Source organism: Callorhinus ursinus, unplaced genomic scaffold, assembly GCF_003265705.2.
Source record: "Callorhinus ursinus isolate GAN/ISIS: 27379988/994484 unplaced genomic scaffold, GSC_fseal_2.0 scaffold89, whole genome shotgun sequence".
Taxonomy (NCBI): Eukaryota; Metazoa; Chordata; class Mammalia; order Carnivora; family Otariidae; genus Callorhinus; species Callorhinus ursinus.
Window position 1 is genome coordinate 1,813,278 of NW_027397151.1, and position 25,829 is coordinate 1,839,106.

A 25,829-nucleotide genomic window follows, 5' to 3' on the forward strand; every position below is an offset into this window, starting at 1 on the left:
ACGAAGCAGTGTGCCGTCTGTGTCCATCTGTTAAAATGACGTTCAGAGTAGAAGTCTGCTCTTCTCCACGTGGACATTCTGGGACTGAGATAAGGACGCCCCTGCCCATCCGTCAGGAGTGCGGTCGCTGGAAGGGGGCCCATGGCTTGTGGCACCTTGACCCGAAACGTGGGAGTTTCTCGCTGGTCCTGCACCTCACGTGCTCGCCCTTCTCTCTTAGGACACCTTCCCACAGTGTCCACTCCCAGCCATGCCCTGATTACACCCAAACCTGCCCCTCCTGGACTCATCCTGAGCTCTAGACCGTCGGGGTGTGGTCCCGTGGACGTCGACATGGGGGTGTCCACGGGCGTGGCCAGCAACACGGCCAGAGCAGAAGTCCTCCCCACGCCTGGGGCAGGGCTGGGACGGCCCCCCCTCTCCCGCACAACTGCTTCATCTTTACTCTGCTCCTGCCCTTTGTCCATCCTCAAGCCCGGCTCTTTCTAAGCTGATCAAGGGGTCCTTCTCAGGGCTGCTGGCCTCCCCTAGGCCCCAGCAAGGCTGGCCTTGACTTCTTGCCAGGAGGGTGGGCTTCGGATTGGTGGCTGAGCTGACCGTGTGGCCTTGGCATCATGAGGTGTCCTGGGGCCTCACATGCGTCTGGGCAGCTGTCTGTGTCCCCTGTGTCAGTCCCAGGGCGCCCCGGTCAGCAGGACCCAGCCTCCTGGGCCCTGAGTGTGGGTTGTCACCTAGGGGAGGAGCCAAGGCCCGGGGTGCCCCCCGCGAACTGACGGGTCTGAATGCCCCTCCTGGGCCTGCGGTCCCCCATGGAAGGCAGGGACGGCAGCCTCCGTCTGGTGAAATGACCCACGAGAAGGCCGCTGGGTCTCCAGGGAAGGGGCTTCCTGGCTTCCCCGAGGCCCCCAGCTGGACGTCGTGGTTGCATTCTGCTGTGGGATGGCCAGTCCTCGGCCGTGGATCTGGGTGGGGGAGGGTGTCCTTAAGCAGAACCTCACCCTGGGGGGTCTGATTTTGGGAGTTTGTGCCCTCCCACCCCCCACTGCCTGTCTCAGGCCTGGAGCAGTTGCCTAATTATGCCTGTAATTAGCTGCTTGGTGCCCTCAAAATTAGCAAGCAGCTAATTGTGCCTGTAATTATCAACTGCACCCGTAATTAACCGTGTGAGTGACTTTTTGTTATGCATGTTATTGTGGATGCAAATTTGCACCTAAGTAAAGCCAGGGTCGTCTTGTGGGGAGAGGAAGTTGGAAGCCCCCACCCTACCACCGGGCTGGGGTGCAGAGAACGCCTGGCTTGCGGCTCAGGCCTGACCGTGATGCTTGTAGCTGGGCCAGACAGCAGCCACGCAGCCTTTCTGAACCGCGTTGACTGAGGGAGGGCAGGGCCCCTGCGGGTCCAGCCGGGCGGGGCACAGAGGCCCCGCTGTGTGGCCTAAGGACCGGGAAGGTATGAGCCACGCCCCCTCCGGGCTCCTCCAGCTCACACTCAGGCCAGCCGTCTGGGGGCACTGGGTCATGTGACCAGGCCGGGCCCATCAGAGCTTCTGAGGACCGCCAAGTCTGGCTGGGTGGACCTCTTGTCTCTGGGGCCATGGCCAGGGGGGCAGGGAAGGGGCTGCAACTCTGGTTTCCCACCAGACGGAAGAGACACTGCATGGGGAGAGGCCAGGCCCCCGAGACAATGGAGCAGGGGGCAGGAGGGCTCCCAGGTGGACCCAGGCCTTCCCCGGCATTAGGAAGGGAGGAGGAGAGCCTTGAGTTCTAACTTCTAAGAACTTGGAACCATTTACACCATGGCATGTGGGCCCTCATTGTTCGGTCCTCTGGGCCTCCCACACGTCACAAGCCGGCCTGCTTTTGCTCACGTCTGTGCTCCCAGAGCCCAGAACGGTGTCTGCGACAGAGCAGCGCTCCAGAGATGCCGGCCGGCCCAACAGGCCCCACTCTCAACACCGAGCCCCTGTGCGTCCATCTGCCGTCCGTGAGCCCCAGTGGCTTTGTGGATGCACGAGAGACACAAGCCAGGGTGAGGCCGACTATTTAAAAGGGGGACTTTATTGACTCCTGTGGAGCAGCGTGCCAATGCCCGACTCCGCTCCAGCACACGACAACCCGCAGAGCTGCTACTCAGTTCCGAACCAAGACCGCCTGGCACTAAAAACACAGAAAACATCGACGCGCTTCCCTTTTTTTTCCTTTTTTTTTTTTTTTTTGGTACAAAATGATACAAACAACAATACAAAATAGTTGTGCTGTTGACGATTACAAAAAAAGTCGGGACATTTGCCTAACTGCACGATGCTCAGAGTTGCAGTGTGAATACATCATACTCCAGTATCTTTCCCCAAAACAACCACAGTCATGCGGGGGCTGTTACACATTTTGTCCATTTTCAAAAAGAAACATGCAAAAAAAAAAATCAGAATGGAAAAAGGAGAGGAAAGGAAAAGAAACGCGTTCCAATTATACACGGAGGTGGCCCCCCGCTGCACGTGCCGCGCCGAGTGGGACCTGTCTTCTGTGCACCACGCTGTGTGAGCGAGTTCACAGGGTGCTCTGTGCATGGGAGACTTCGGCTGTTTTTTGGTGCTTTTGTAGCATTGACAAAAATTGAGACTCCCCTCCCCTAACCTTTTCCCTTGGAGAGAACAGAGCTGCCCCCTCAAAGGACCAGGTGTGTCAGCCTGTGCTCACTCTAGGGAAACTGAGGCATCTCGGGGACCTGACGTGTGGCCGTTACTCTGACGCTTTGGTGGTGGGGGGCCCAGCACTCGGATGTGCTGAGAGACACGGGAAAGGGAAGGAGCAGGGTGTGAGGCCCAGACAGACACGGGGGTCCTCGGCTGGGGTGCCCCTGACCCTGGTCACGTCCATGCCGTTCCACCCCACAGCGCGGGCGTCTCCTGTTCACAGAACAAAACTCCCTACAGAAACTAGGCTGTGCCCTAGCACTTTGCCAGTGAGGAGGCTGGGCCTCCGCGGCGGCCGCGACCAGGGGCACGTTGTGTCTATAAGCTACGTGAGAGAGGCGTTTGACACTGTGCACTTAGCTAACGCTAACTCGGCCTCAGAACGGAGTTCCGAGGTGGGTGTGGGAGGGCGTGGGAACCCCATCTTTCTCTGGCCCCCAGGGACTGTTGGGGCAAGTGAGAGGGGCAGCTGTCCCGCCGTTCAGAAGCAGGGACGGGCACGAGAAGTCCCCCATCGGTGTCCCCCCAGCCTCAGCCTGCACGATTTAGGCAAAATGCACCAGGGGCCCGTGGTGATGTGGGGCAGGGGTGCGGGGTGGGGAGCCAGAGGGAGGCAGGGGAGACGGGCACCTGTACCGGGGTCCGAGGGATGGGTTTGCAGCAGGCTGGGTCCTGGACCGGGCACCTGTATCCCTAGGAGGGCCCAGGGCCCTGGGGACCCGGGGGGAGGGTCTTGAGATTTCAGAGGAGTCCACAGCTGCCGCAGCTCCCAGACCGTGGTCACACTTAGAAGTTCAACAGGAGGATGAACTTCCCAAACACAAACAAAACACAGAAGATTCCAGCTCACATCCCACCAGCCCTCACCCTGCCAGTAGTCCCTGGAAGGGCCAGGCCCCCAGACGCGGGGACAGCTCTCCTTGCCTGGCCCTGAGCCATCTGCATAGCACGGCTTTGGACAGGGGTCCCGGCCTCTTCCCCTTGGCGGGCCACCCTCCCCCTGACGCGGAGGTGGCTGTCTGCATGGAGGGGCACCCAGCATGTGACACGGGGACCTCCTTCATCCCTCCCGTCCCCCCCCGGCAGTCGGGATGGGGTTAGGGACAGAGCCCGCTACAGGCCCACCATCAGGCCACAGGCCCGGCTCGGCTCTGGGAGAGCAGCGGGGTCAGTGAGGAGTTTGGTCTGGGGAGGAACCCTGACACCCAGTGGGGACACAGCCGTGCCTACTGTATGCACATACCAGTGGGGACACGGCCGTGCCTACTGTATGCACATACCAGTGGGGACACGGCCGTGCCTACTGTATGCACATACCAGTGGGGACACAGCCGTGCCTACTGTATGCACATACCAGTGGGGACACAGCCGTGCCTACTGTATGCACATACCCTCACATACGCTCTTGGGCCAAAGCTGTTTGGAAAACAGGGTCACCCTAGCCTTGGGGACAGGCCCTAGGCTGAGGAGTGCATCAAAGACCCTCAGGCCGAGAGCATGAAGAGCAAGCTGAGCCCCTGCCCTCCCCACCTCCCCAGGTTCTCGAGGCTTCTCCTGACCCAGGGCTCTGGGACGGGGCTCTAAGCCGCTTCCCCAAGGGCAGTCCAATGCCAAGTCCCACCGAGGGCCAGGGTACCCCTCAACCCCTTTCTTGGGGAGCCCGTGAACAGACCAGGGTGCTCCCACACAGCAGGGTCTCCCCGGAGGGTCCCTGGGACACAGTGAGCGCCGTTCACTGTCCTGGGAACAGACTGGCAGCTGGCTTGTGCGTCAGACTGCCCGAGCAAAAGGCAGCTCTGTTCCGAGAGTCCGAGCAACGGCTCGGTGCTGGCCTGGGTCCCGAGGAGAGGAGACCGGTTGTGGTTTCAGGTGGGTGCAGTCCAGACACATCTGAGGGACCAATGGCACAACAATGACAGGTTGTCCCGGCCACTTGGAGCAGATCTTTGCTGTCCCCGTCAGTTCGTGAGCATGAGAGACTCCGGTCCAGGGGGGCAGGGCCGGGGAGAGAGGCTGCTAGCGGCCGGTGCTGGGGGTGCACGTTCCCAGCTCTCTCTGACATCCGCACAGCTGTCGGGGTGGCTGGAAGCGTCTGGTTGTCAGGGGCTGGGCCTTTGACAGGGTCCTCCAGGGATCCGACTGTGAGGAGTGGGGGGCTCACAGCAGGGTGTTTGGGGATGCTGGCTGGTTTGGGCTGTGGCTTCCTGGGACGCTGTACTCTTCTGAACCAAAGCCAATGGGACCTGCATGGCATCTGGGGTAACAGTTGTCTCCGGGGGAGGCCTACTGGTTGACTAGGGAGGCGCGGGGGACAGCCAAGGGCAGAGATGGTGATCATCAGGAAAGCCCCCTTGGCACCCCACCCACCCCAGCTACGTGCAGCATCAGGAGTCAGGGGGCAGCCCCAAAACTCCGTGAAAGCCAAGTGCGCACCATGGTGCCTTTGGTAGACGGGTTGGGCCTGCCTCCGGGGAGCCTTCTGCAGCTGGTCTCTGGCCTCCCTCCAGCCTTGGGGCCGCCTGAGGGCCCAGGAGACCCCGACAGTGTACAGCAAAGGTCGAGGACTCAGAAGGGCTGTTGGGATTTGGACCCCAACATTTTTCTTTGTAAATTTTGTTAAACAAATCACCCACTTTTTTTCTTAATAAAAGACAAAAAAAAAAAAGACACATTCTCCCCAATTCCTTAATTGGTGTCTTCAGAGCTGGGACTAGCTGGGGCTGGGGGTGCTCAGGACTGGGGTTGGGGGGATGTACGTGGTCTGTCTGCTTGCATTTCGTCACTCCTGAGTTTGAGGGAATCTGATACATGTACCAAAAGGCACTTTCTTTTTTTTTTTTTTTTTTTTTAAAAAAACAGTGCTTCTGTTCTAAGAAATTCAAGTTAAGACAGAGTGCCTCTCGCTGTCCTTCAGTGCTAGTCAGCTCCTGTGGTGGGGGGCGCGCCGCGGGGCGAGAAGTGTTCATGCCAGACAGCTTACTGTTGGGGGGGCTGGGGCGGGGAGGGACCCCCTAACACACCACTAAATGACACGTCTGCAGGGAGTCGGGGAGCCCGGCGCCTCCCACGGTCCCGCTCCGCTGGCATTCGGGGAGGAGATGCTGCTCAGTCCTCCTCACCCCCTCCGTACATATCCGCCAGCTTCTTGAACCTGGGCCCCCAGTCATTCAGGTAATCATAGTCTTGGTCCCCGGAGCTGGACGAGTTCAGGGAGCTGACGGAGCCTGCCGTAGAGCCGCTCCCTTCGTAGTCGAAGACCAGCAGGGAGTCGTAGGGGGGTGCTGTGGGGTCGTTGTCGGCGGCGCGGAGTCCCTGGGGTCACAGAGACACGGGGTTAGGGTGGAGGACATGCTGTCCGGCCCTGGGGGCCTGACGGAATGGGGCTTGGGGGGCGCCCCAGAGAGGAGTTGGGGAGGCAGGCCAGGAAGGTGAAGTTAGTGGGCCTTTCATACAGGAGGTGGTCAATAAGGGCTCCCTGTGTTTAACTGAGGGGCCTCTCAGAGAACCGAGTAGGGGTGGGGCTTATGCAAAGGGCATTGGAGGTAGCAAACTCCAAAGCTGGCGTGGCCACGCCAGTAACATAAGGCAAGAGGGCTGGGTGGGGGCCTGTGGCTAGGAGCAGCCCCTCCTGAGGGGGTAGAAATGTCTTGAGCCCCTGTCACTGTGACACGGAATATGAACCTGAGGTGGGCAGAAGTCAGAAATCTCAAGTTGTTACATTCACTATCCCTATGAACAAAATTGGGGACATGGCAGGTGTTGCTGGAGGCCCCCTGTGCGTGCCTTGCTCTTGCTCCTTCTGCCTGCACCTGCCCAAGGAGGGGTCCTGCGGCCTCCCACATGCCTGCGTGTGTGGCCCAGCATGGTCCCCTGTGACCGTGACAGTCCCCATGGGGTGGCCTGGGCGCCCGCAGCAGTCACTGGCAGCAGGACGCACCTCACTGCCCAACCCTGCCCTGGGAAGGGGCACCCTTACTGCCTCTCCGTAGGAATGGTTTATAGTTTCCGTGCTTGCTTTTCTTTAAGAATTATTTAAAATAGGCTTTAATTTCTAGGTTGGGGAAGACATACTTCTTGGGGTTTTAAAATTTTATTACATCCCGGGGAGTGAGTGCTTTTGGGCAGTTGTAGAACTTGGATCTGCGGCCCCGGGCAGGATGTGTTTCAGGGAACGTTCTGAGAAGTCTCTCTGTGTCTCTCCTGAACTGCTCCCAGGGCTCTCGTCTGCTTAAGTAAATTAAAGTTAGATTCTCACATAGCAGGGATATGTTGTCCACCCCTCTTAAAAACGCGTCAGCGTTAGAGAGCAGGCGGTAAAACATACAGGACGCCGCGGTTACGGGGCCGGGACCAGCGGCATCACTGGGAACGTGGCCACACCGCATCGGCCCCCAGCCCCGGGCTGGACGGGCCTCCTCACCGCAGCCTGGCCGCCCCAGTGTGGGGTGGCAACGGGACGTTATTCTCCATGGAGGGGCCCTGCTCGGGGGCCTCGCCCGTGCCCCAGCACCCACCTCGTTGATGAAGTCCCCGATGTCTCCCGGGTGGGGCACCACAGGCCTGACAGGGTACTGGGGCTCGGCGCCCACGGGCCGTTCGTCCACCCGCCGCACGCCGGGGGCCTTGCTCAGCACGTGCTCCATGGTCTCAGGCTGCTGCAGTTGGCTGAGGTCGTAGTCCTGGGGAGGGGCCGGGGGAGGAAGGAGGCGGGCGCGTCCTGTTGTGGCCGGGTGCCGAGCACGCCCGTCCTCCCCATGGTGCCCCGCTCCCCTAATCCATCCCCATCTGTGCCCCCCAGGCTGCCCTCGCCAGGCTGGTGCTCCTCGGCGCCCCCCCCGCCCCCCGGGCCCCTGCAGCTCCCGTGCCTCGTGTGTTCTGGGAGCAGCCTGGGGCAACCGCTGGGGCTCCTGTTACCATGCTTTAAGGGGGCACCGGGCCTCAGTGGGGCGAGGAGCTGCCCTGAGTGCCCTGACAGCCCACGCGGACCCGGCAAGCAGCCAGGCAGCTCCCTGGATTCCCCCTCCCGGGCGCCCCGCGCACGGCCTCCTGGCCACCTGACAGGCCCGTGTGGGCGCAGGCACCCGGCTGGGGTCCTGGGTGGGTGGGAGGGGTCGCACGGCCGCGGAAGCTGGCGCGGTGGGCCTCACCTGGTCCTCCTCACCGCCCCCTTCCTCGTCGTACTTGAGGATGTTGTCACGCACATCGTCCTCGGGGTCGATGAGCAGCTGCTTGGTGTGACGCTCCTTCTCCCTGCGCTTCATCCACACGACGAACAGCAGGACCATGGCTGTGGGGGCAGGGGCCGCACCGTGAGCAGGGCCCGCTCTGCGTTGGGGGGAGGGGGGCCCGGGCGTGCGTGCGCGGCCCCGTACTCACTGAGCAGGATGACGATGCAGATGAGGATGGCCACAATGGCGCTGGTGCCCAGACCGGCCGCGACCACCGCGCCGATGGTGGTGCAGTCCCCGTTCTCGTCGCACGGGCACACCTTGACCTTGATGATGGACGTGTTGGACAGCGGGGGGTTCCCGGAGTCGGTGACGGTGATGGGGACGTCGTACACGCCAGCCTCCAGGTACAGGATGCGCAGGCTCAGCTGGGCGTAGTCACCTGGCACAGAGTGACAGGACCGGCTTCGTTCAGTCTACAGCCAGCACTGCGCTACAGCAAGACTTTGGAGGGAACACGGAGTCCGAGGGCACGCCCGTCTAAAATACCTGCTTGGTTCGCGCACACCCACGCGCGTCCACGCTAGATCACTCCACAAAGTGAAAAGACATTGGCAATTCAAGAAAAGAGCAATTGCAACTTGTTGGATGAAGAAATCACTTCCTTAATATATGAAGAATTCTACCAAATCAGTTAGAAAAAAACCTCAAAGAAAAATAGGCAAGGATATTGAATAGACAATTTGTGGGAGAAACAGCAAATGGCCATTAAATAAATGAAAAAAGTGCGTGGTAGTTAAGAGATGCAAATAGAAACAATGATTTTGGCTAAAACCTTGGGAAAAATGCTTTTTAAAAACAATAACATTCGGTGTTGGTGGGGGCTTGGGTAACAGGTGCTCTTTTGTAGGTCTTCCTCACAGTGCTACAAAACTTCAGGACTCGGATGCCCTTTTACACAACAAGTCCACATCTAGGGAAGTACCCCGAGGGAGTAGATTGATTGGGGTCCCATCAATAGGAAGCAGTCAGAGATGTGAGCAGCTGGGGCTGCAGGATGTTGACGGCTCTGCTCCTTATAACAGCGGGACTGGGACTGCCTTCATGGCCCCCGCTGGGGATGGACTGGGGCACGGCCAGGGGCCCCAGCCTCAGGGAGCCCCCGTGGGGGGAAAGAGCCCCATCCCCCACTGCTCACTCTTCCATGGGCCCCTTGAGGTGCGGCACCCCAGACGTGTCCGATTCTCCTGAAGCCTGAGGAGGGCTCACCGTTTAAGCGGGTGATGGTCCAGTTCCTCCGCACAGCGGCTGGGACGAAGGGCAGCTCGAAGACATAGGGGCCGATGTTGGGGTCAACGTCGGCATCGGCCGCTGTGATGTTGATGGCGTTCAGGCTGGGCTTCTCGCAGATCTGTGCCTCCTTGGGCAGCAGCTCGGGGGCGTTGTCATTGATGTCGATTAGATAGATCTGGAGGGTCCCGGTGCCGCTGGCTGGGGGGATCCCTGCGAGACAGACACGGGGTGACCCTACAGGGCTGCTCCGCCATGACCTCAGGCACACGATGATGCACGTGGGACCAACCCCAGCCCCACCGCCCTGCCCAGGGACAGCCCCCAGGCCTACACAGGACAGACGACGGGTCCGTGCAGGACAGACCCAAGCCCCGACCATAGCCCCGAACCTGTGCCAACACCCACTGTACAACATACACGGCGACTCAGCTGTACACAACATGGACAGGGCACAGGACCACATTGACATGCAGCCACCCCCACCCTACAGCTGCGAGTGTGCGTGCACACAGACCTACGTGCACACTCACACACACACACACTCACAGTCTGGCGGGCGGTTACCCCGGCTTTCACTTGCTATCGAGTGAACCTTTGTGCAAGGGCTGCTCTAGCTCCTGGAGCCTGAGCTGCACCGTTCTCCGAGAACCCATCATCGCAGACCACCGGGAGTCCACCTCAGGGCCTTTGCACATGCTGCTTCCTAACTCTGGGACTCCTCTGCTGCTCCTTCTTCCCCTAGGCTTGTTCCTTCTGGTCCCATAGTCAGCACCTCAGAGCCAGGAGCACAGGTACAAGCCCTGGCCCCTCCCTCCCATGCCCTGTGGTGTCTTCTTCCAGAACGTACTCCCTGAAATTATCTGGTTGACTCGTTTCTCATTCATCTCACTGAGGCAAGAGACTGCTGAGTTGTCCCTCAATATCCATTTCCCCTTTTGTCCTTAATAGAAGAACTGGAGCCCCAGATTTTATCTGGGGTCATCACTGCCCAGCTGTTAGACTACATTTCTCAACATCCCTCGCAGTGAAATGTGGCCTCATGGCTAAGTTCTGGCCGTCATGAGCTGGGGGTGGAAGTTCTTAGAAGGGCAGGAATGTGTCCCTGCCTGCCTTCCTCTCCTCCTTTTTGCCAGAACGTGGTCATGATGGCTGGAGCACCAGCAGACATTCTGGACCATGCCATAGCTCATGACCAGGGTGAGCCTGGTTTCTCAAACCTGACCCTAGACCCCCAGGGCTGCCTGCCTCCAGTCTTCTTTTATGTGGGAGAAAAGAAACCTCAGTCGTGTTGAAATTTCTATCGCAGTTACATGGCTAAACCTGGTCTTAGCTGACACACAGACCTTGGGAACTTCAGCCTTGCAAGGGAAGGGCTTTGGTCTGTCTGCTGCTGAGTAGTGCCCAGCGCGGAGTAGGAGCCCGGGGGTGATGACAGCAGTGGCAGCGTGCTGGCTCGGGCCAGACCCCCTCCCCGTGTGCTCGAGGACACCGGCTCACTTAATCCTCACAGCTCCAGGGGAGGGGGTAGGGTTGCCCCCACGCTACAGAGGAGGAAACCGAGGCACACGGAGCAGTCAGGTCTCTTCCCAACACTAAGTGGTGCTGGGACTGACCCCTGGTTCTAAATCTTCTGCCTCACTTCCTCTCCCCTCCTGTGCAGGGTTGGCTGGGTACCTGGGGCTGTGGGCCTCACCAGCTCCTGGGGTGCCCTGGGTCCAGGGAGGAGTGACCTCGGGGCCTGGGGTCCCAGCCCCCAACTGTGGAGATGCTGTCCACATCCCTTGGAAGGCCCCAGTACTCATGAACCTTCTTCCTGCCCCATGTGGGCCCCACTGCTGCTGCCTCTGCCCAGCACCCCCTCACCCCTGCCTGGTTCACCTTCACCCCCGCTACCCCAGGCTGCTTGGGGCTCCTCATTCTGGCTCGGAGGCCTCACCGTCACCCCCTCTGAGCTCCAGGGCTCGTGCTGCTGGTGTGTGGCTTCTCATGGTGCTTGCCCTGTCTCTGGGGCCCCTCCCCATGGCACCCCTGCTCTGACGGAGGGCTGCAGGGGTCTGAATCACAGGTGGTCAGAGCCACAGGGGGCGGCATCCCCGGGGGCTGCTTAGGGGGAGCCCCCCCCACTCTGGTGTGTGGTCAGCATGATGGGGCTGCTCGGCTAAAATGTGGTTGGGAGTTCAGCTGCCCTCAGTTCACCAGGTGGGGAGCTGAGCAGCTGCTCGGGTCGCGTTCAGCCGAGACAGGACTGGACAAACCTCGGCCCGCCTCGGCCATCCTGGCTCCCCTGGTGTCCACGAGGGACGCCATGCACGAGCGAAGGGGCGCGAGTTTGCGCAGACCTGTGAGCCCGGTGGTCAGGCAGCTGCCCTTGCTCCGAGTGCAGGCAGAGAGGGGGCTGCCTGGGGACGCTGAGGGACCCCCAAGGCTCTGCGCAGGACACCTGGCACAGCCCCCGCCTCCCCGCTTCCCTCCTCCGGCTTCTCCGGCCGGGGCCTCCCTCCGTCTCCCTGCCACAGAGCCCCCAGCAGGGGCCAGCCCCTGGAGCAGGGCGCACCGTTGTCAGCTGCCAGGAAGGTGGCCTCATAGACGTTGTTTCTGATGTAGAGGGACTCGCGGTCAAGGACGGCTGCTGTGGTGATCTGGCCGTTGGTGGCGTTAATGTGCAGCCAGTTTGCTGGGTCCGACAGCTTGGAGTACCTGAGGAGGGGGAGGCGAGGCGGTGAAGGGGAGAGCGGCCCCGAGCCCCCAGCCCCACCCTCTGCGGGGCGCCCGCCTGACACGGGGGAGCTGTCCCTGTAGCCCGCGCGCTCCGCCCTCAGCAGCGCCCCACGGTCACCATGGCGGCCGTGTTCCTGATCCTCACGAGGACCCCAGGAGGCAGGTGCTCTCCTCGCCCCTTCTTTCCAGACGGGGAGACTGAGGAACAGAGAGGGGTCAGTGACCTGCAGCGTCACAGCTGGTGACAAGGCAGCTCAGAGCCAGCCTGACTCGGGAGAGTGCCGCGGGTGCTGGAGGGTCTGCCGCCGAAAGCAAGGGAGCCCAAGGGTGGGAGCCCCCTTCTGAGGCCCGAGGGCGGACCCACCTCACGGCCTGCTGCATGAACCGGTCAGGGTCCACTGCCGAAAACGTGGTCAGCGCGGTGCCGGGGGGTACACCTTCCTCCAGGCGGATCAGCTTGTGGTTCGAGGGGAAGTAGGGCGCCTCGTTGATGTCCATGACAGAGATGGTCACTCCTGCCGTGGACTGGAAGGACATCTGGATCCCACTGGCCAGGGGCGCCTGGTTGGACACCATCACAGTCAGCATGAACGCTCTGTTCAGCTCGTAGTCTACTGCCTGGAACAAGAGAGTCCCGTGGGGGTGAGCTGACGCAGGGGCCTACGGGGCTGGCTCGGAGGCGGGAGGCCCGGTGGGTCTGCACCTGTTCCTCCTGCCCGGCTTTGTGCCCAGGACGCTGGTCCCAAGGGACGCTGTCTCTAGACTCCCTTATCTCTGGCTTCGCAAGGGGTTTGCCAATAGGAGGAGAGAGTTTGGGGTAAAGGACCCCCACCGGGCCTTCCCACCATGCCCTGGTGTGGCAGTGGCCGGGCCCCTGGGGCTCCAGCTCCCCGGCGGCGGCACCCCTCCCCGGCGCCAGCTCTCAGCAGGTGCTGCTCCCTCCAGGCTGGCGCTGGCAAGGTCAAGGCCCCCACTGCTGTTTGTCTGGGGCCTCTTGCTGGGTGCCACGGGCGGTCTCTTCTGTTGTTCTAATCCCTCCAGGTTTTGGTAATTTTTACAGGAGCTCCAGGACACTCACACACCAGCTCTGTGGGTTCTCTACCCGCTGCACAAGGTTCCTGCATGAGCGTGGTTCCCGGTTACACCTTTTTGGGGCCCCAGGACCCCGCCTGACAAATGCTTTCAAAAGAGTTCTGTGGTCTGGGGAGCTCCTCATATTTTGGGGAGGGAGGGAAGTTGCAAGGAGGCACTTGGGGCCGAGACGGGTAACACACGTATGGACTCCAGGAGCAGGCCGGGACAGTCTCGGGGAAACCACCCAGCGAGACACTCTGCAACAGCATTTACACACTTCCGTCCAGACGGGAGCAAGGTGACATATGCACGGGATGGCTCCCGGCGGGTCTTTGTGTCCTCATAGAGGACGCACCCTGGAGGCAGCGGGCTGGTGGTGGGGTGGGGAGGTCTGCAGTTGTAAAGTAGGAGCGAGGAGGATCGGACGGAGAGCAGAGGTAGATACACAGTGGGCTGCCTTCCATGTGAAGGAGGGAGAGGAGTTTGATTTTGTATTTGTTCGTATTTGCAGAAAGGAAGACCACAAGAGTGAACTGGAAAATGCATAAAGATGGTGGCCTGTAAGCAGAAGGGCGCGCGGGGTGGGGGGAGGGGCTGGGGCTCGGGGCTGCTGCGAGCTTACCGTCATGGAGGTCGGTCTTGTACCGTCACGCTTTAGTCGTTATGTAGGAAATTAAATATGTAAAGCGATCTCTGAAAATTGCAAGCAAACCAAAGTAAAGGGAGACTGTATATCAATGGGTAACATGACTCTCAAGAAAAGAATGAGTTCAGGTGACCAGGGCAATGTTCAGATGGTAGTTCTTGGTGGGATTTATTTTAAGGACTGTAATCATTGTAAAAAAATCTTAAGCTCACTTGGTCTTCTCCCTGTTGGTAGTGATCTGGGGGTTTGTTGTTTTTTAAAGCTTTTTATGTATATCTCAGGGTAAAGTAAATAAACACGTGTAATAGTGTGGTTAGGAAATAAGATTTTTGGTGTAAGAGAAACAAGATACAAGTATGAAGTCAGCAAAGTGAAGTAGAACCCGCCGGTGTTAAATCTGAATAAAACGACCATTTGAATCGGTGGAAGAAACAGGGTTGGGGTGGGCACGTGTGCATTGAAGCGTGGTGTCCTTGCTCTGCTCCTGGACCCCCAAGAGCGAGAGCAGTGAGCAGGAATGAGCCCTCCGGGGCCTGGACGCGGGTTGCCAAGTCCCAGCCCTCACTGGAGAGACGGCCGACCCGAGGGGAGGCAGGCAGCCCGCGAGATGAACTGCTTGGGCCACGATGCATGGAAACGGCTCTTGGCGGAAGGACCCAGGAACCAGCCAGAGGAGTCTCCCGCTCGCCAGAGGCCAAAACCAGTCATGACTGCAGCCGACCAAAGCACACTGAGTACTCGCAAACACGTGCCTCTTACCAGCCATGAGAAAATACAAACACACACACGCACCCACAATTTTGCTTATGGCTGTGGTGGGATGATTAATGGCCTCCAAAGACATCCAGGTCCAAAGGTCTGGAATCTGTGACTGTGTCGCCCTCCACGGCACAGGGACTTTGTGGGCTGATGAATTCAGGGGTCTTGCAATGGGAGCTGGCCTGGGATTGCCCAGGTGGCCCGAAATAGCATCCGAGGGGGTTTAGAAGGGGAGACGGGGGGACCTTTGGCACGGCAGCAGGCCCCGTGGGGGTTGAGGCAAAGACAGCACTGGCTCTGAGGACGGAGGAGGGCCACGGAGTCGGGATGTGGCCCGCCAACCTGGAAAGAGCCAGCAAATGGAACCACCAGAGCCCTTGGGGGGAGCACAGCCTTCCCGGCTCTTTGGTTTCGGCCCGTTGGAACGGATTTTGGACTTCTGACTCCCAGAAGTGTGAGAGGATTGTGTGTTGTGTGGACACCCAGCTTGATGCGAGTTGTTAACAGCCCCCGCCGTAAACCGAGAGTGAACTCAGACAGCTGCTGGTCTGGATGATAAAAGGCAGCGAGTGAAGCTTTCATCTGCTTTTTCTGTTGGACTCTGTATTAGTTTCCTCTTCCCATTTAGTGGCTTAGAGCAACACAAATTTGTCGTCTTACAGTTCTGGAGGTCAGAGGTCAAAAATCAGTGTCCCTGGGCTACAGTCAGGGTGTGGGCGGGGCTGGGTCCCCCTGGAGCTTTGCCCCTTGCAGCTCCGAGAGCCCACCTCCTCCACCTACAGAGCAGCCACGTGGCCCCTTGCAGTCCCTCTGGGACCTCTGCTTCTTCCCTAGGGCGCCTGGGACTCTGACCTCCTGCCTCCCTCTCCCAATCACGCTGTGAGCCCAGGGGCCCCCCGGATCTCCCGAGGGGAGATCTTATCTCAGAACGCTTGACTGACTCACATTTGCCCAGCATGTGCCGCACACGCACGGGTCCCAGGCCCGGGGCCTGGGCATGTCTGGGGGGCCGTGGCGCTGACCACTGCAGACCCGCATTTCCGTGTCCTGCGGAGCTCTTGTTGGTGAGAGGAAGCTCATTCGTACTGAATAATTCCAGCCAAGGAATGACAGAATTTTAAAAACCACCATTCTGTACTCACTAATGAAGACGTTTCCGTGGACAAGGATCACCAGTGGATGATAAAACCAGCGGATGGAGACTGACGGAGGAGTGCATATACGCAGGTGCGAGGCATCATGTGCAGACCACTCGCTGGTCATAAGGGGGTTAAAGTCAACTCTCCAGTGGCGGGAATGGGCTATCACCACCTGAGCCCACCGGCCAGGCCTAGATGACTGGAGTGGGACAGCCGGGCACCACGGGCCTCCTGACGTGACTCAGCCCCAGACACAAGGCCCTTCCCCGTGGACGGTCCCTGCCTAATCCCAGGTTATAGGAATGTAGGAGAGCAAAGAACAAGATCCGCCATGAGGAGGTGATTGGACAGAGTCCGGCACATGCGGCCTCCCATAGGCCAACCAACCCGGTGTCTGTGACAGGTCAACAGTGGGTGGAATGTTCTAGATCATGAGAGTCAAGAGATGTTGCAACCAACTGCATGCAGGGACCCTGTCCAGATCCAGATCTGAAAAACCACAGCAAAGAGACACTTTGAGGAAAATTTAGGGAGGCCGAGCACAGACTTGCACTGGAGGACATGAAGGGCAGACGGCTGCTTTTGTCAGGGGAGTGACAAGTGTGATAGCACGTGCGTACGGAGGCAAACGTATTTCTGAGGGTGATGCACCCTGGCTTACACAGAGATGGACGGCCATGAGGTCTGGGAGCTAAAAACCTCTTTCAGCAAGAAATAGAGATGAGACGGTCCAGAACAAGGTCCTGCATCAGACTCCAGTGTGTGGACCAGACCACTGCCGTCTGTCTCCCGGGCACCCGGAGAAGCTCACGATGGACAGAACAGCGCGTGTTTCTGCTTCGAGAGGAGCTGATCTGCTGGGTCAGGAGCCTGTGCTTGCGGCCGGCGGTGCCTCTCCCGACCGACCCCAAGAATCTTACAGCTGGCGCCTCGAACACTTGCCTTCTTGGCTGTGGCTACAGATGCGGCATTAAGTACGAAAAGAAGGACTTTAAAAACGAAGTAAATAATAGCAGGGGGCTGGGCCCAGGGGTTCACGGAAGCCCGATGCCAGCCCGACAGGAGGCCCTGGAGGCCGATGCCCTCCAGAGATTGGGGTTCTGGGCTGACCCCCATCGTCCTCTTCAGGTGTGATCTCCTTGTCCGCCCGAGGAAGGGGTGGTTCCTGCAGGCTCCCAGAGCCCGGCCGGGGGATACCATGTCCCTCTGTGGCACACGCCTTGTCATGACTGGTGTCTTCCCCGCCCCTGATGGCCCCTTGTATCTTAGCGCAGTGCAGGTAGGGGTCAGCCTGGGGGAGGAAGGGGTTGGTGCGCCGCGTCCCTTGTCCACCCCCATTGCCCATCACCTCGCATGAGGCTGGGTGCTGCTCAGGTACGTTTGTGTGGGAGGGCCTTGCGCCCACAGATGCCGCCCAGGCAGGTCGCCAGTCTGATCAGGTGCCCAGTGCAGAGTAACTTGGCAGCCCTTGCCTGAGGGATACTGCCCAGGACTTCAGGCCACGGACCGGTGAGCCCTCCTGCAGGTGCGGGCTTGGTGCTTCCATCCTGGACTCTAGATGCCCCCACAGCAGCCCCTGCACCCACGCTGTGTCCAGGTCCCCTCAAAACCAAGCCAATGCCTCCAGCCCCTCCCCCCAGACCCTCAGAGAGTCATCTGGGGACGGGCCTTCTCCATTTAAATGGACAGTTTCATAAAATTGTGGTGGTTTTGTCTCCGAACGAACCACCAAAAGGAAGTAATTTTTCTCCCTGTTTATTGGTTCATGTCTCCGGGGGACACGGAATAACGCTGCATGTCGTGCACTAAGATTGTGCCACCCGTCTGAGGGAGAATGCCTTCCAGAAAGACTATTATGGCCAATAAACATCCATAGGAGGGTGAAATAAAACATATTTGTAATGGAGAAATCAATAGGTAATTTGGCCCACCAGTTTCAATTAGAGCGGCCAGGTATACTGCCGGGGCTCGGCCCAGCTGCCTCCCCAGATGGGGCAAGGACCCTCTGCTAAAAGGGGCAGGGTCTGCGGCCTCAGGAGAAGCTGCCTGGCGCGGGTGCAGGTGGTGCGGGGCAGGGCTGGGGGACCCCCGCTCCAGGGCCGGCGGGAGGCTTGGGGGCATTCGCTTCTGTGCACTGCTGCCCTGGGAGCTGGTCCCTGCAGGACTGCAGGGGCTGGAGGAGGGTGCCCGCTCCCCTGGGACTCCTGCCAGCCCCACCCCGGCCTTGGCCCCTGAACCAGAGCTTGTTCACTGCCCCCCAAGCCTCAGTGCTGCTGAGGGGCGAGCGGGAGAGGCCGCTTCTTGGCTTTTCTGCCTCAGAAGCTGAGGTCCAGGCGTGAGGCAGGAGAAGGGTCTGGGGTTGGTCTGAGCCTGGAAGAGATGGTGGTTTCATGGCTGCAGCCTGGGAGGTGGCAGGCCTGGCATGTGGGGCAGGATGGGGCCGGGGGGCACGGGGGGCAGGGCAGGGGTCAGGAAGGCCCGCACCAGGCAACTGGGCACTTCCTTTGACAGGCGTGCAGCCAGGATCTGTGCGAGATGGCTGAGGGCCGGGCTGTCCACACACGTCTACACGGCACCTCGCCTGCCCCCAAAGCAGCGAGGTCCTGGTCCAGGAGTCCACCACCTGGGGGCACGGAGGCTGGAAACACCAGCAGGTTGCTGGACAGAGGGGAGGGCTCACCGCCGGGTGTGCGGCCTCTGGCGCGTACCTGCCCGAGAACATCGCAGAAGCTCCCTCCCCACACCCCCGCTGCAGACTCGCCTCCTACAGGCTGGGGCAGTGACGGGTCCGGGCCGCAGTGCATGAACACGGCACGTGGCCTGGGGGCCCCTGGCGGGACTGAAATGACCTTCCTTGTGCCCTGGGGAGTGCATGGGAGCCCGGCCGCTCCCTGTCGACGTGACGATGTTCAGTGGTGACACAGCTGCTTCTGTTAGCTGTGCCCTCACCGTGTGCCCGGCGCTGTGCCAGGCAGGACCTGCTGTGATGTTGGCGACAGCCCTGGGCATAGGCCCCTCGTCTGGGGCACCAACGGCGACAGGCCCACGCGAGGGGTAAGTGAGCGAAGAGCCAGCCCGGGAATCCAAGAACATTTGCCCCCCCTACCCCCAGGCAGCAGACTCCCCCCACTGCCTCGCACCCCCCACGCCTCCTCCCGGCCACCCCTCTGCAAGAGAATGTCTGAAAGCACAGTGTCTCTACCAAAGGATGCAAAAATAACCTGAAAATGCTTTCTAAGGTGAAGCATCTTGCCTTAAACAGACTTTAAGTGGAGAGTTCAGAGAAAACCAGGTCCTCGTGAAGCCTGCCTCTGGCACGAGCAGGGGCGTGCAGTCCTTTGTCCCCGGATAACCCCGTATCATTTCTGTTCATCTGTCCCAGGGCGGTGGCGGGGGACAGAACCGATGCCGGCCGGCAGGAAGCGAGGAGAGTACCCACCTTCACCACGGTGACCATGCCCTCGTTGGTGACGGGGTCCGTGCGGATGCTGAAGTGTCCTGAGGGGTCCCCGCTGATGATGCGGTAGAAGGCATTCCAGTTGGGCGAGTGGGGCTGATCTCGGTCCATGACAGTGAGGTTTGCGACCACCACCTCAACCTGGTTTTCGGGGACCTCCCCAGCGTACTGCGGAGCGTAAGGAAAGACAATGTTCTGAACCCGTGCAGAAGCCTGGAGAGGTCGGAAGAGACTCTCTACCAACCCCTTGGGGGGTGCCCTCTGCCTCCAGCTTCTCTCGCACACGGGGACCCCACACCCATTCCACGGGCACGGTGGCATCTCCAGAGGGCTCTGGTTCCTCCAGCTGTACCCACCACCCAGCTCTAGACCCCGCCTCACCTGCACACGCACACCAGCCTCCCTCTTAAACCTCCCAGGCCTTTCCCTCATGCCCTAGAGCCCCGTGCAACAGCGGGGACGCACGAGAGACTCTAAGGTACGTTTGCAGGATGGGAGCCAGATAGCAGTAGGGGCTTCCCCCGGACAATCCTGGCTGGGGTCCTGCCATCCCAGCGGCCCCACCATCGGCTCAGGGCTTGGGGTCTGCGGCTACAGATGTGTGATGACCGACCATGGAGCCTTTTCTCCTGCCAAGCACTATGGGGGCTGCAAGCCCCTCCCGTCAGTGGGGGTGGTTCAAGCCGAGATGGTTGTGTGCAGGGAAAGGCAGTGTGTGTGTGTGTGTGTGTGTGTGTGTGTGTGTGTGTGTGTGTGTGTGTATTGGTGTTGGGTGCTGGTAGGAATCTGAGCGCCCCTATGGAGTGAAATCACTGCTCAGGGCTGGCCCCATGGGCGTGTGGCCTGTGCAGCTGTGGCCCCATGTGGAAGGGCCCTGAGTTTGGTCAAATGCTCTCACTGTCTTGAAATTCTTTTTTTTAAGATTTTATTTATTTATTTGACAGAGAGAGACACAGCGAGAGAGGGAACACAAGCAGGGGGAGGGGGAGAGGGAGAAGCAGGCTTCCCGCTGAGCAGGGAGCCCGATGCGGGGCTCAATCCCAGGACCCTGGGATCATAACCTGAGCCGAAGGCAGACGCTTAACGACTGAGCCACCCAGGCGCCCCTTGAAATTCTTAATAGTTTGTGAACTAGCGGCCCGTTCTGTTATTTTGCACTGGGTCCTGCAGTTTGTGTGGCCAGCCCCGTCACTAGGCAGCGTGGTTTTGAGCTACAAACCTGGGGACGGAGCTTGGACAGAGATCTAGGGTGTCTGGCTGTCGTCGCAGCGGTGCAGCCCGACAGTGGCCTCCACGCTGCACCAGGCACCCCTCGGGCGTTACTTCTCTGGTCCCCAGGGTAGCCCTGTACTCATCCCCATTTTACAGATGAAGTGGAGGGGTTAGGAGACCCTGGGGCCCACAAAGGGGCACCCAGAGTGTCAGCTCTAAGGATCCGTCCCCCCATCACGGCGGTGGGGTCACGGGATGCAGACGAAGGAGTCCAGACACGGGCTTGGTCGTTGTCCCAGGCAGCTGGGCTCTGAGCCTCATCCTGCTGGCTCCCCCCCGCACCCCCGGCGCCTGCCTGATGTCAGTAGGAGGCGGGGCCCAAGCCTCACGTGGCTCCCTGTTTCTACCACCTGCCATGGCACAGTCCCTCTGGCCACACCCAGGGCAGCTACTCTGCCTTGTGCCCTCTCGGGGCCTGCAGCCCAGATATGCTTGTGCACGCCCTAGGACAGACGTGGGGCTGCGTTATGCCAGAGGACAGCCATCCTGTGCACCTGGGGCACCAGGCTGGGCCTTGTCTGCTCCAGAACCAACTCACTGCCCCTGAGTGAGGGTCACAAAGCCTGGTGAAGTTCCTATGGCTCTGAGTCCACAGCCACCATCTGGGGTGTCTGACATCCAGTGCTGACTGCGGCCCAGGGGCCAGGCCCCCACACGTCGGCCCAGAGCCCTTGTATGTGTCCCACGGGGCCCCCCGTGCAGCACCGGCTGGCTGGGCTGGCTCTCCAGGGGACCCTCTCCTCCTGGGCGAGACAGGGGTGGGCAGTGGGACCTGCTCTGGATGCCAGCTGATGGGTGCGGCATCCCGGCTTCTGGCTCTCTCCATCGGGGGCTTGGTACTTCCTGGAGAGACTGGGCGCTTCGAGCCCACATCTGGGCCTCGACGGTTGCGATGGTTTTCTGCTCCGAGTACTTACAAATTCAAGCCTCAGCTGGTGGTTGGGGAGGAGGTCCTGGGGTGCAATGCACAGAAAACTGGGCCACCGTGGCTTGAACACGGGGGCTTGACTTCCCAGGACAGGGAGCCGGAAGGCCGAGGGTGGCCATCAGTGGCTGTGGGTGTCAGCGACGTTGGGGCTGGTGGCTCTGTCCTTCTCTAGCTTGAGGTCAGAGCACAGCAGCCCAGCCTGTCCTGTCTGTGCTGGGTGACAGTGAAGGACGGCCCCTCCGGCATGTGTGTCTGAGTGATAGCGTCTGCTGGGCTGACCGTCTACGGATGGATGGGGACACTGAGGCCCAGCAGCTTCTGTTCCGAGTCACTTTGCATGAGAAGGAGGAGAAGTGGGGTCCAGACTCACCCAAGCGACCAGTGTGCGCACAGTGTGCCCACTGTGAGCGAGGCACAGGGGATCTGGGGCCCCAGGCTGGTGGCAGACATGTGCGGATGACGCAGACGGGGGCCAATGGATGAGTGAGCTGACGTGCAGACCAGCGACGGTCAGAGCGATGGGGGAATCGCAAGCCCCTCCCCAAGGCCGGCTGCCTCCTGGGAGGGAAGGGCTCCTTTCAACCCCAGGCCGGAGCGCAGGCCTTCACCTGAACTCCGGAGGCTCCCCCATCGGCCTTTTGGACTCCCGGCCTCCATGCTCCGCTGGAAACCCCACACAGCCCGCCGCCCAGGCGCACACAAATGGCCCCCGTCTGTCACCTGGCACGCGCAAGCCTTCCAACCCCGATACCATCACCTTGTTAACAGGAAAAGGTGTAAATTTATCCCAAGAGGGATCTCGCCCGGTGGGACCGGTGCTGTCTGGGACAGCGGCCCTCCAACACAGTCCACTCAGCAGCACAGGATCCTTACGCCTGGTGCTGGCGACAGGCCCGACACACCTGGCCCTCAGGTTTCACGAACACTCGCATCCTCCTGCAGCTTCCCTCGGGTCAGACGACTGGGGTGGGTCCTGGTGTTGCCACCTGAGAGCCGAGTCTCGGGTGGGCCTCCGTGGGACACTGCACTGGCCTGATAGGCTCCTCCAGCTGCTCTGGTCTCTGCTCCGGAGTGGGCGCTCCTTCCCCGGACTTCACAGCACACGGGAGACCTGTGTGTCCCCGAGTCTGATTCCTTGCAGACCCTGGTGAAGTTTATTCCAAGAGTCTATTTTAATTCGTGCGAGTTTAATAAAGGTTCACAAAGAAGGGCCTTAAGCTGATAAATCTGGCTTAGGATTTTCTTATTAACTTTCCCTGGCCATAATGAGTTTTTAATTTAATTTTTTCAGATTTTCAGGCACAGGGAAAGCCTCTTCCATGCCTCATGGGAGGCAAAGGCAGATATTTGGGAAAGAAGGAGTTTTAAGATCATTGGAACAGAGTGTCTCGCCTAGATGGTAATCCAGAATTCAAATGTAGCCCTGTCCTGAGGGACAGGGAGGATTTCATCCAGCACAAACCCAGCTCTGAGGCTGAAATCCGCAGGGCTCCCAGGGGAGCGTCACATTAGCATAGAGGAGGGTTTAGGTGAGAACAGGACCAGCCCAACCAGGACCCAGAGAGGACCAAGAGGGACAGCCTGCCCACACCCAGGCCCCGCGGGTCCTCCAGGCACCCACGCCACGTGGGACACACCATGACCCGAGGCTGCCCTTCTGTTTCTGTTCCAAAACAGCCTAACCACACTTGGGCTGGAGGACCTGACCCTCCTCTAGCTGCCCCTTGGGGTGCAGGACACCCCTCTCCCTCTGGCCCGTGGCCCCTGCATTGGTGCGGGCAGCTCACTGGGAGGGGGCGCCCTCCCCGACCGGGACCTCGGGGACCCATCGCTGTCATAAGCAGAGCCTTGAGAGTTGGCCCGGGAGCCCCTGTCTGGCCGGGACGTGGCGGCGCCTCCATGGGCTCGGAACAGGAAGGGCTTCGGGGACTGGGTGGGCGCCAGGGGAGGGGCTCCCACGGAACCCCACCCGGGGACACGCCAGTACCGTGCCTTCAGTCATCCGTAGCTTCTGTTGGAAAATGTATGGGTGTGCCTCGGGACACTCTGATAGGTTTTATTTTCTGAAATTTACTTTTCGGTCCCAGAAATTAATCATGATGACTTTCGGGCTCTGAGTTCAGGATCAGAATCAGATTGGGGGATCAGCGGCTCCTAAGCAACCACAGGCAGTCTTCCTTGACCCTGCGTGTGACGGGGGAGGGACTGAGGTCTGGGGGCCGGGAGGCTATTCCCTGGCCAACCGCTCTGAGCCGCTGTCCCCACCCTGTGGAGCTGTCGCACGAAAGGGTAGATGACACATGGGGACGTGCTCCTTCCGAGGACAGCTCAGGGAAAAGGACCCAGCGATTAGCTAACAATATATCTCGGACTCTCCCCTCCCCGGTGTTTTGGGTCACAGACGGGGTTTGCTGACCACAGGTTGGGCCACAGTTCAAGCCGCTTGCTTCTGCCCGGGGAGGAACCACGTTGTTGACAAGAACCATTACTAACAGCCGAGCAACAACCACCCTCGTTGCCTGGATCACGTCTCCTTGAGTGCCAGCCACCTGTTCCGGGACCCATGTGCAGGTGCGTGCCCCGCCAGGCAGGAACTGATGCTCCCCCATCGCTCAGGTGACGATACAGAGACCCAGAGGCTCCAGGGCCTGCCTGAGGTCAGCCACTGGCCGGTGTTGGAGCCTCGTTACCTGCCAGAAGCCTGACCCCAGCCTCTGGCCCCCCACTTCTGCATGGGTGCAGTGGGGCTCCCGGGGGTCGAGGAAAGTGTCATCTTTGGGAAGTGGGCACTGGCCTGTCAGGTGATGTCAGGTGGGGCCAGGCTCTCTGGCCTCCTGTCTCCTCGGTGCTCAGAGAAGCTATCTCCGATTAATTATCTATGGCAGAGGCTTGGCACCAAGTGCCTGAGCACAATTAAGGGCGATGGGTCTGTTCCAATTTTGAGATGTCAGATTCTTATTCTCAGGAACTCAGGCTGAGTTGAAATTTCTCCCTTCTCCTGGGTTTGTGGACTAAGTCGAAAAGCTGAGGATGCTGGGGATTCCCAGGGCTTGGGCCAGAGACCACTTTCGGGCGATGGGGTTCTGAGGCTAGCCCATGGTCTAACCCCAAAGCCAAGGCGGCCCTTCCATCCAGGCAGGCAGGCCCCCTCGAGGATGGAACTTCAAGTTTTATCCCAAGAAAAGCCTTAAAAACGTGGGGGCCCCAGCCTTACAGGACCCAGGTCTCCCCAGTTCATTGCCTCTGCCTCTGGCAAACCATTTCTAACTCCTCTGAAGGTGGCCTGTGCGCAAGAGGGGCTGAGCTTGCCGTGGGCCCTCGCCGGCCTCCACAATGATGCCCCATCTCTGGAGAGCCCTGGCGGGGTGGGGCGGGGCGCACCACGACCGTTCTCCCTTTTCTTTGTAACATTTACTTGAATATTAGTTTACCTAAATTCATTTTTTTAACACGTCATTTTATTCATGCTTGCCTTGGTATGGGGAGTAGGCCATGCAGTCAGAACGTGTGATAGAGGGAAATGCGTCCCATCAGCCACAACTCCTGAACAGCAAAAATGCTGTACCTTAATGACTTCTTACCCCCCCAACAATAGTTGAGGGAACCAGGCAGAGATCGAATGATCTGGCAACTGCGCAGGGGGCCCTGCACCTGATGTCAGAGCTGGGGCAGGACTCACGTGTGTCGAGGCTGAACCTGTTCTGCTCAGGCCCCTGCGGTGGAGGGCTGGCTGCTGTCCGTGGCACTTACAGACCAGAGGACAGCATCGTTTAAGGCATTAACTCTTGTGGAGATCAGCGGATGCTCCTGACATCACCTCGGGACCGTATGTCACTTCAGGGTGAAGTGGGGACATTCAGAGAGGTTCAGCTATCAGCCCACGGTCGCACAGCTAGCAGGGGCCGAGTCAGGGCTAATGAGGGGCTTCCTGACTCCAGGAGACCCTTCCGTGGGCATGTGAGGGGCCTGGGCTGGTGGAAAGGGCCCGGGACACTGGGGGTCCAGGGCCTCCCACCAAGACCCCAGGATAAGGCTAACAGGAGCCCCTGGGGCAGAGTGCAGGTTGTGTCCTGGGGGCCTCAGCCCCTAGCCCGGCAGACCCCCACATTCATCCTTGAGGGAGTGTGGAGCGGGCCGGCTGAACGGCCTGATGGCCCCGCAGCAGGCTGCCCTCTACCCCCGCGTGCGGCACAGGCAAAAGGAAACTAACTTTTAATTAACATTTAAGAATAGGAACCGGATCCTGCAAATCCCTCTCATCTCTGCAGTTTCTGCTGATTGTTCTTGATTAAGCTTGATAAAAATAGCCGGGCTGTGTGCAGGGATGTGGCCAGCCCTCGGCCCTGCCCACCCCTCTGTGCCAAGCTGACAGTGTACTGGGGCCCCGCCCAGCACCCGTCTCAAGGAACACGCCACGGGCCACCCTGACCCCCTACTGAGCCCACGGTCACTGGGACGGTAGCCCTCAGGGGTGGGGGATGGAGTACATTCCCTGCAGGGAACCCGGTCCTGACCGCAGCGGCCCGCAGTTCTGACGAGCGAGGCCGAGCGGCTGCATGCTCTCTGGGCCCACCAACATCAGGATCTGAGGTGCCGCTGAGCACCTCAGCCTTCATCCTCATACTCTTCCCCAGGCCCGGAGCCTGCCCGAGGCCGCCTGGGGCACAGGAGAGGCAGGTGCAA

At 60.0% G+C, this 25,829-nt stretch overlaps 1 protein-coding gene across 2 annotated transcripts in view; it reads right to left on the reverse strand.

Moving 5' to 3' along the window:
• Positions 1 to 1,826: 1,826 nt before the first annotated feature.
• The window catches only part of CDH4 (cadherin 4), a 543,804-nt gene continuing 519,801 nt past the window's right edge, over positions 1,827 to 25,829 (reverse strand). Inside the window, exons 9-16 of one of the 2 annotated variants that reach the window (XM_073888320.1) lie at positions 18,929 to 19,114; positions 12,236 to 12,432; positions 11,708 to 11,850; positions 9,130 to 9,363; positions 8,069 to 8,302; positions 7,840 to 7,979; positions 7,207 to 7,371; positions 1,827 to 6,004 (exon numbers count right to left, since the gene is read on the reverse strand). In XM_073888320.1, coding sequence (XP_073744421.1) covers positions 5,798 to 6,004; positions 7,207 to 7,371; positions 7,840 to 7,979; positions 8,069 to 8,302; positions 9,130 to 9,363; positions 11,708 to 11,850; positions 12,236 to 12,432; positions 18,929 to 19,114 — 1,506 coding nt within the window. In that variant the 3' untranslated portion in view covers positions 1,827 to 5,797. Of the gene's footprint in view, positions 6,005 to 7,206; positions 7,372 to 7,839; positions 7,980 to 8,068; positions 8,303 to 9,129; positions 9,364 to 11,707; positions 11,851 to 12,235; positions 12,490 to 18,928; positions 19,115 to 25,829 lie in introns of both variants that reach the window. The other variant, XM_025865074.2, reaches the window with a different exon arrangement.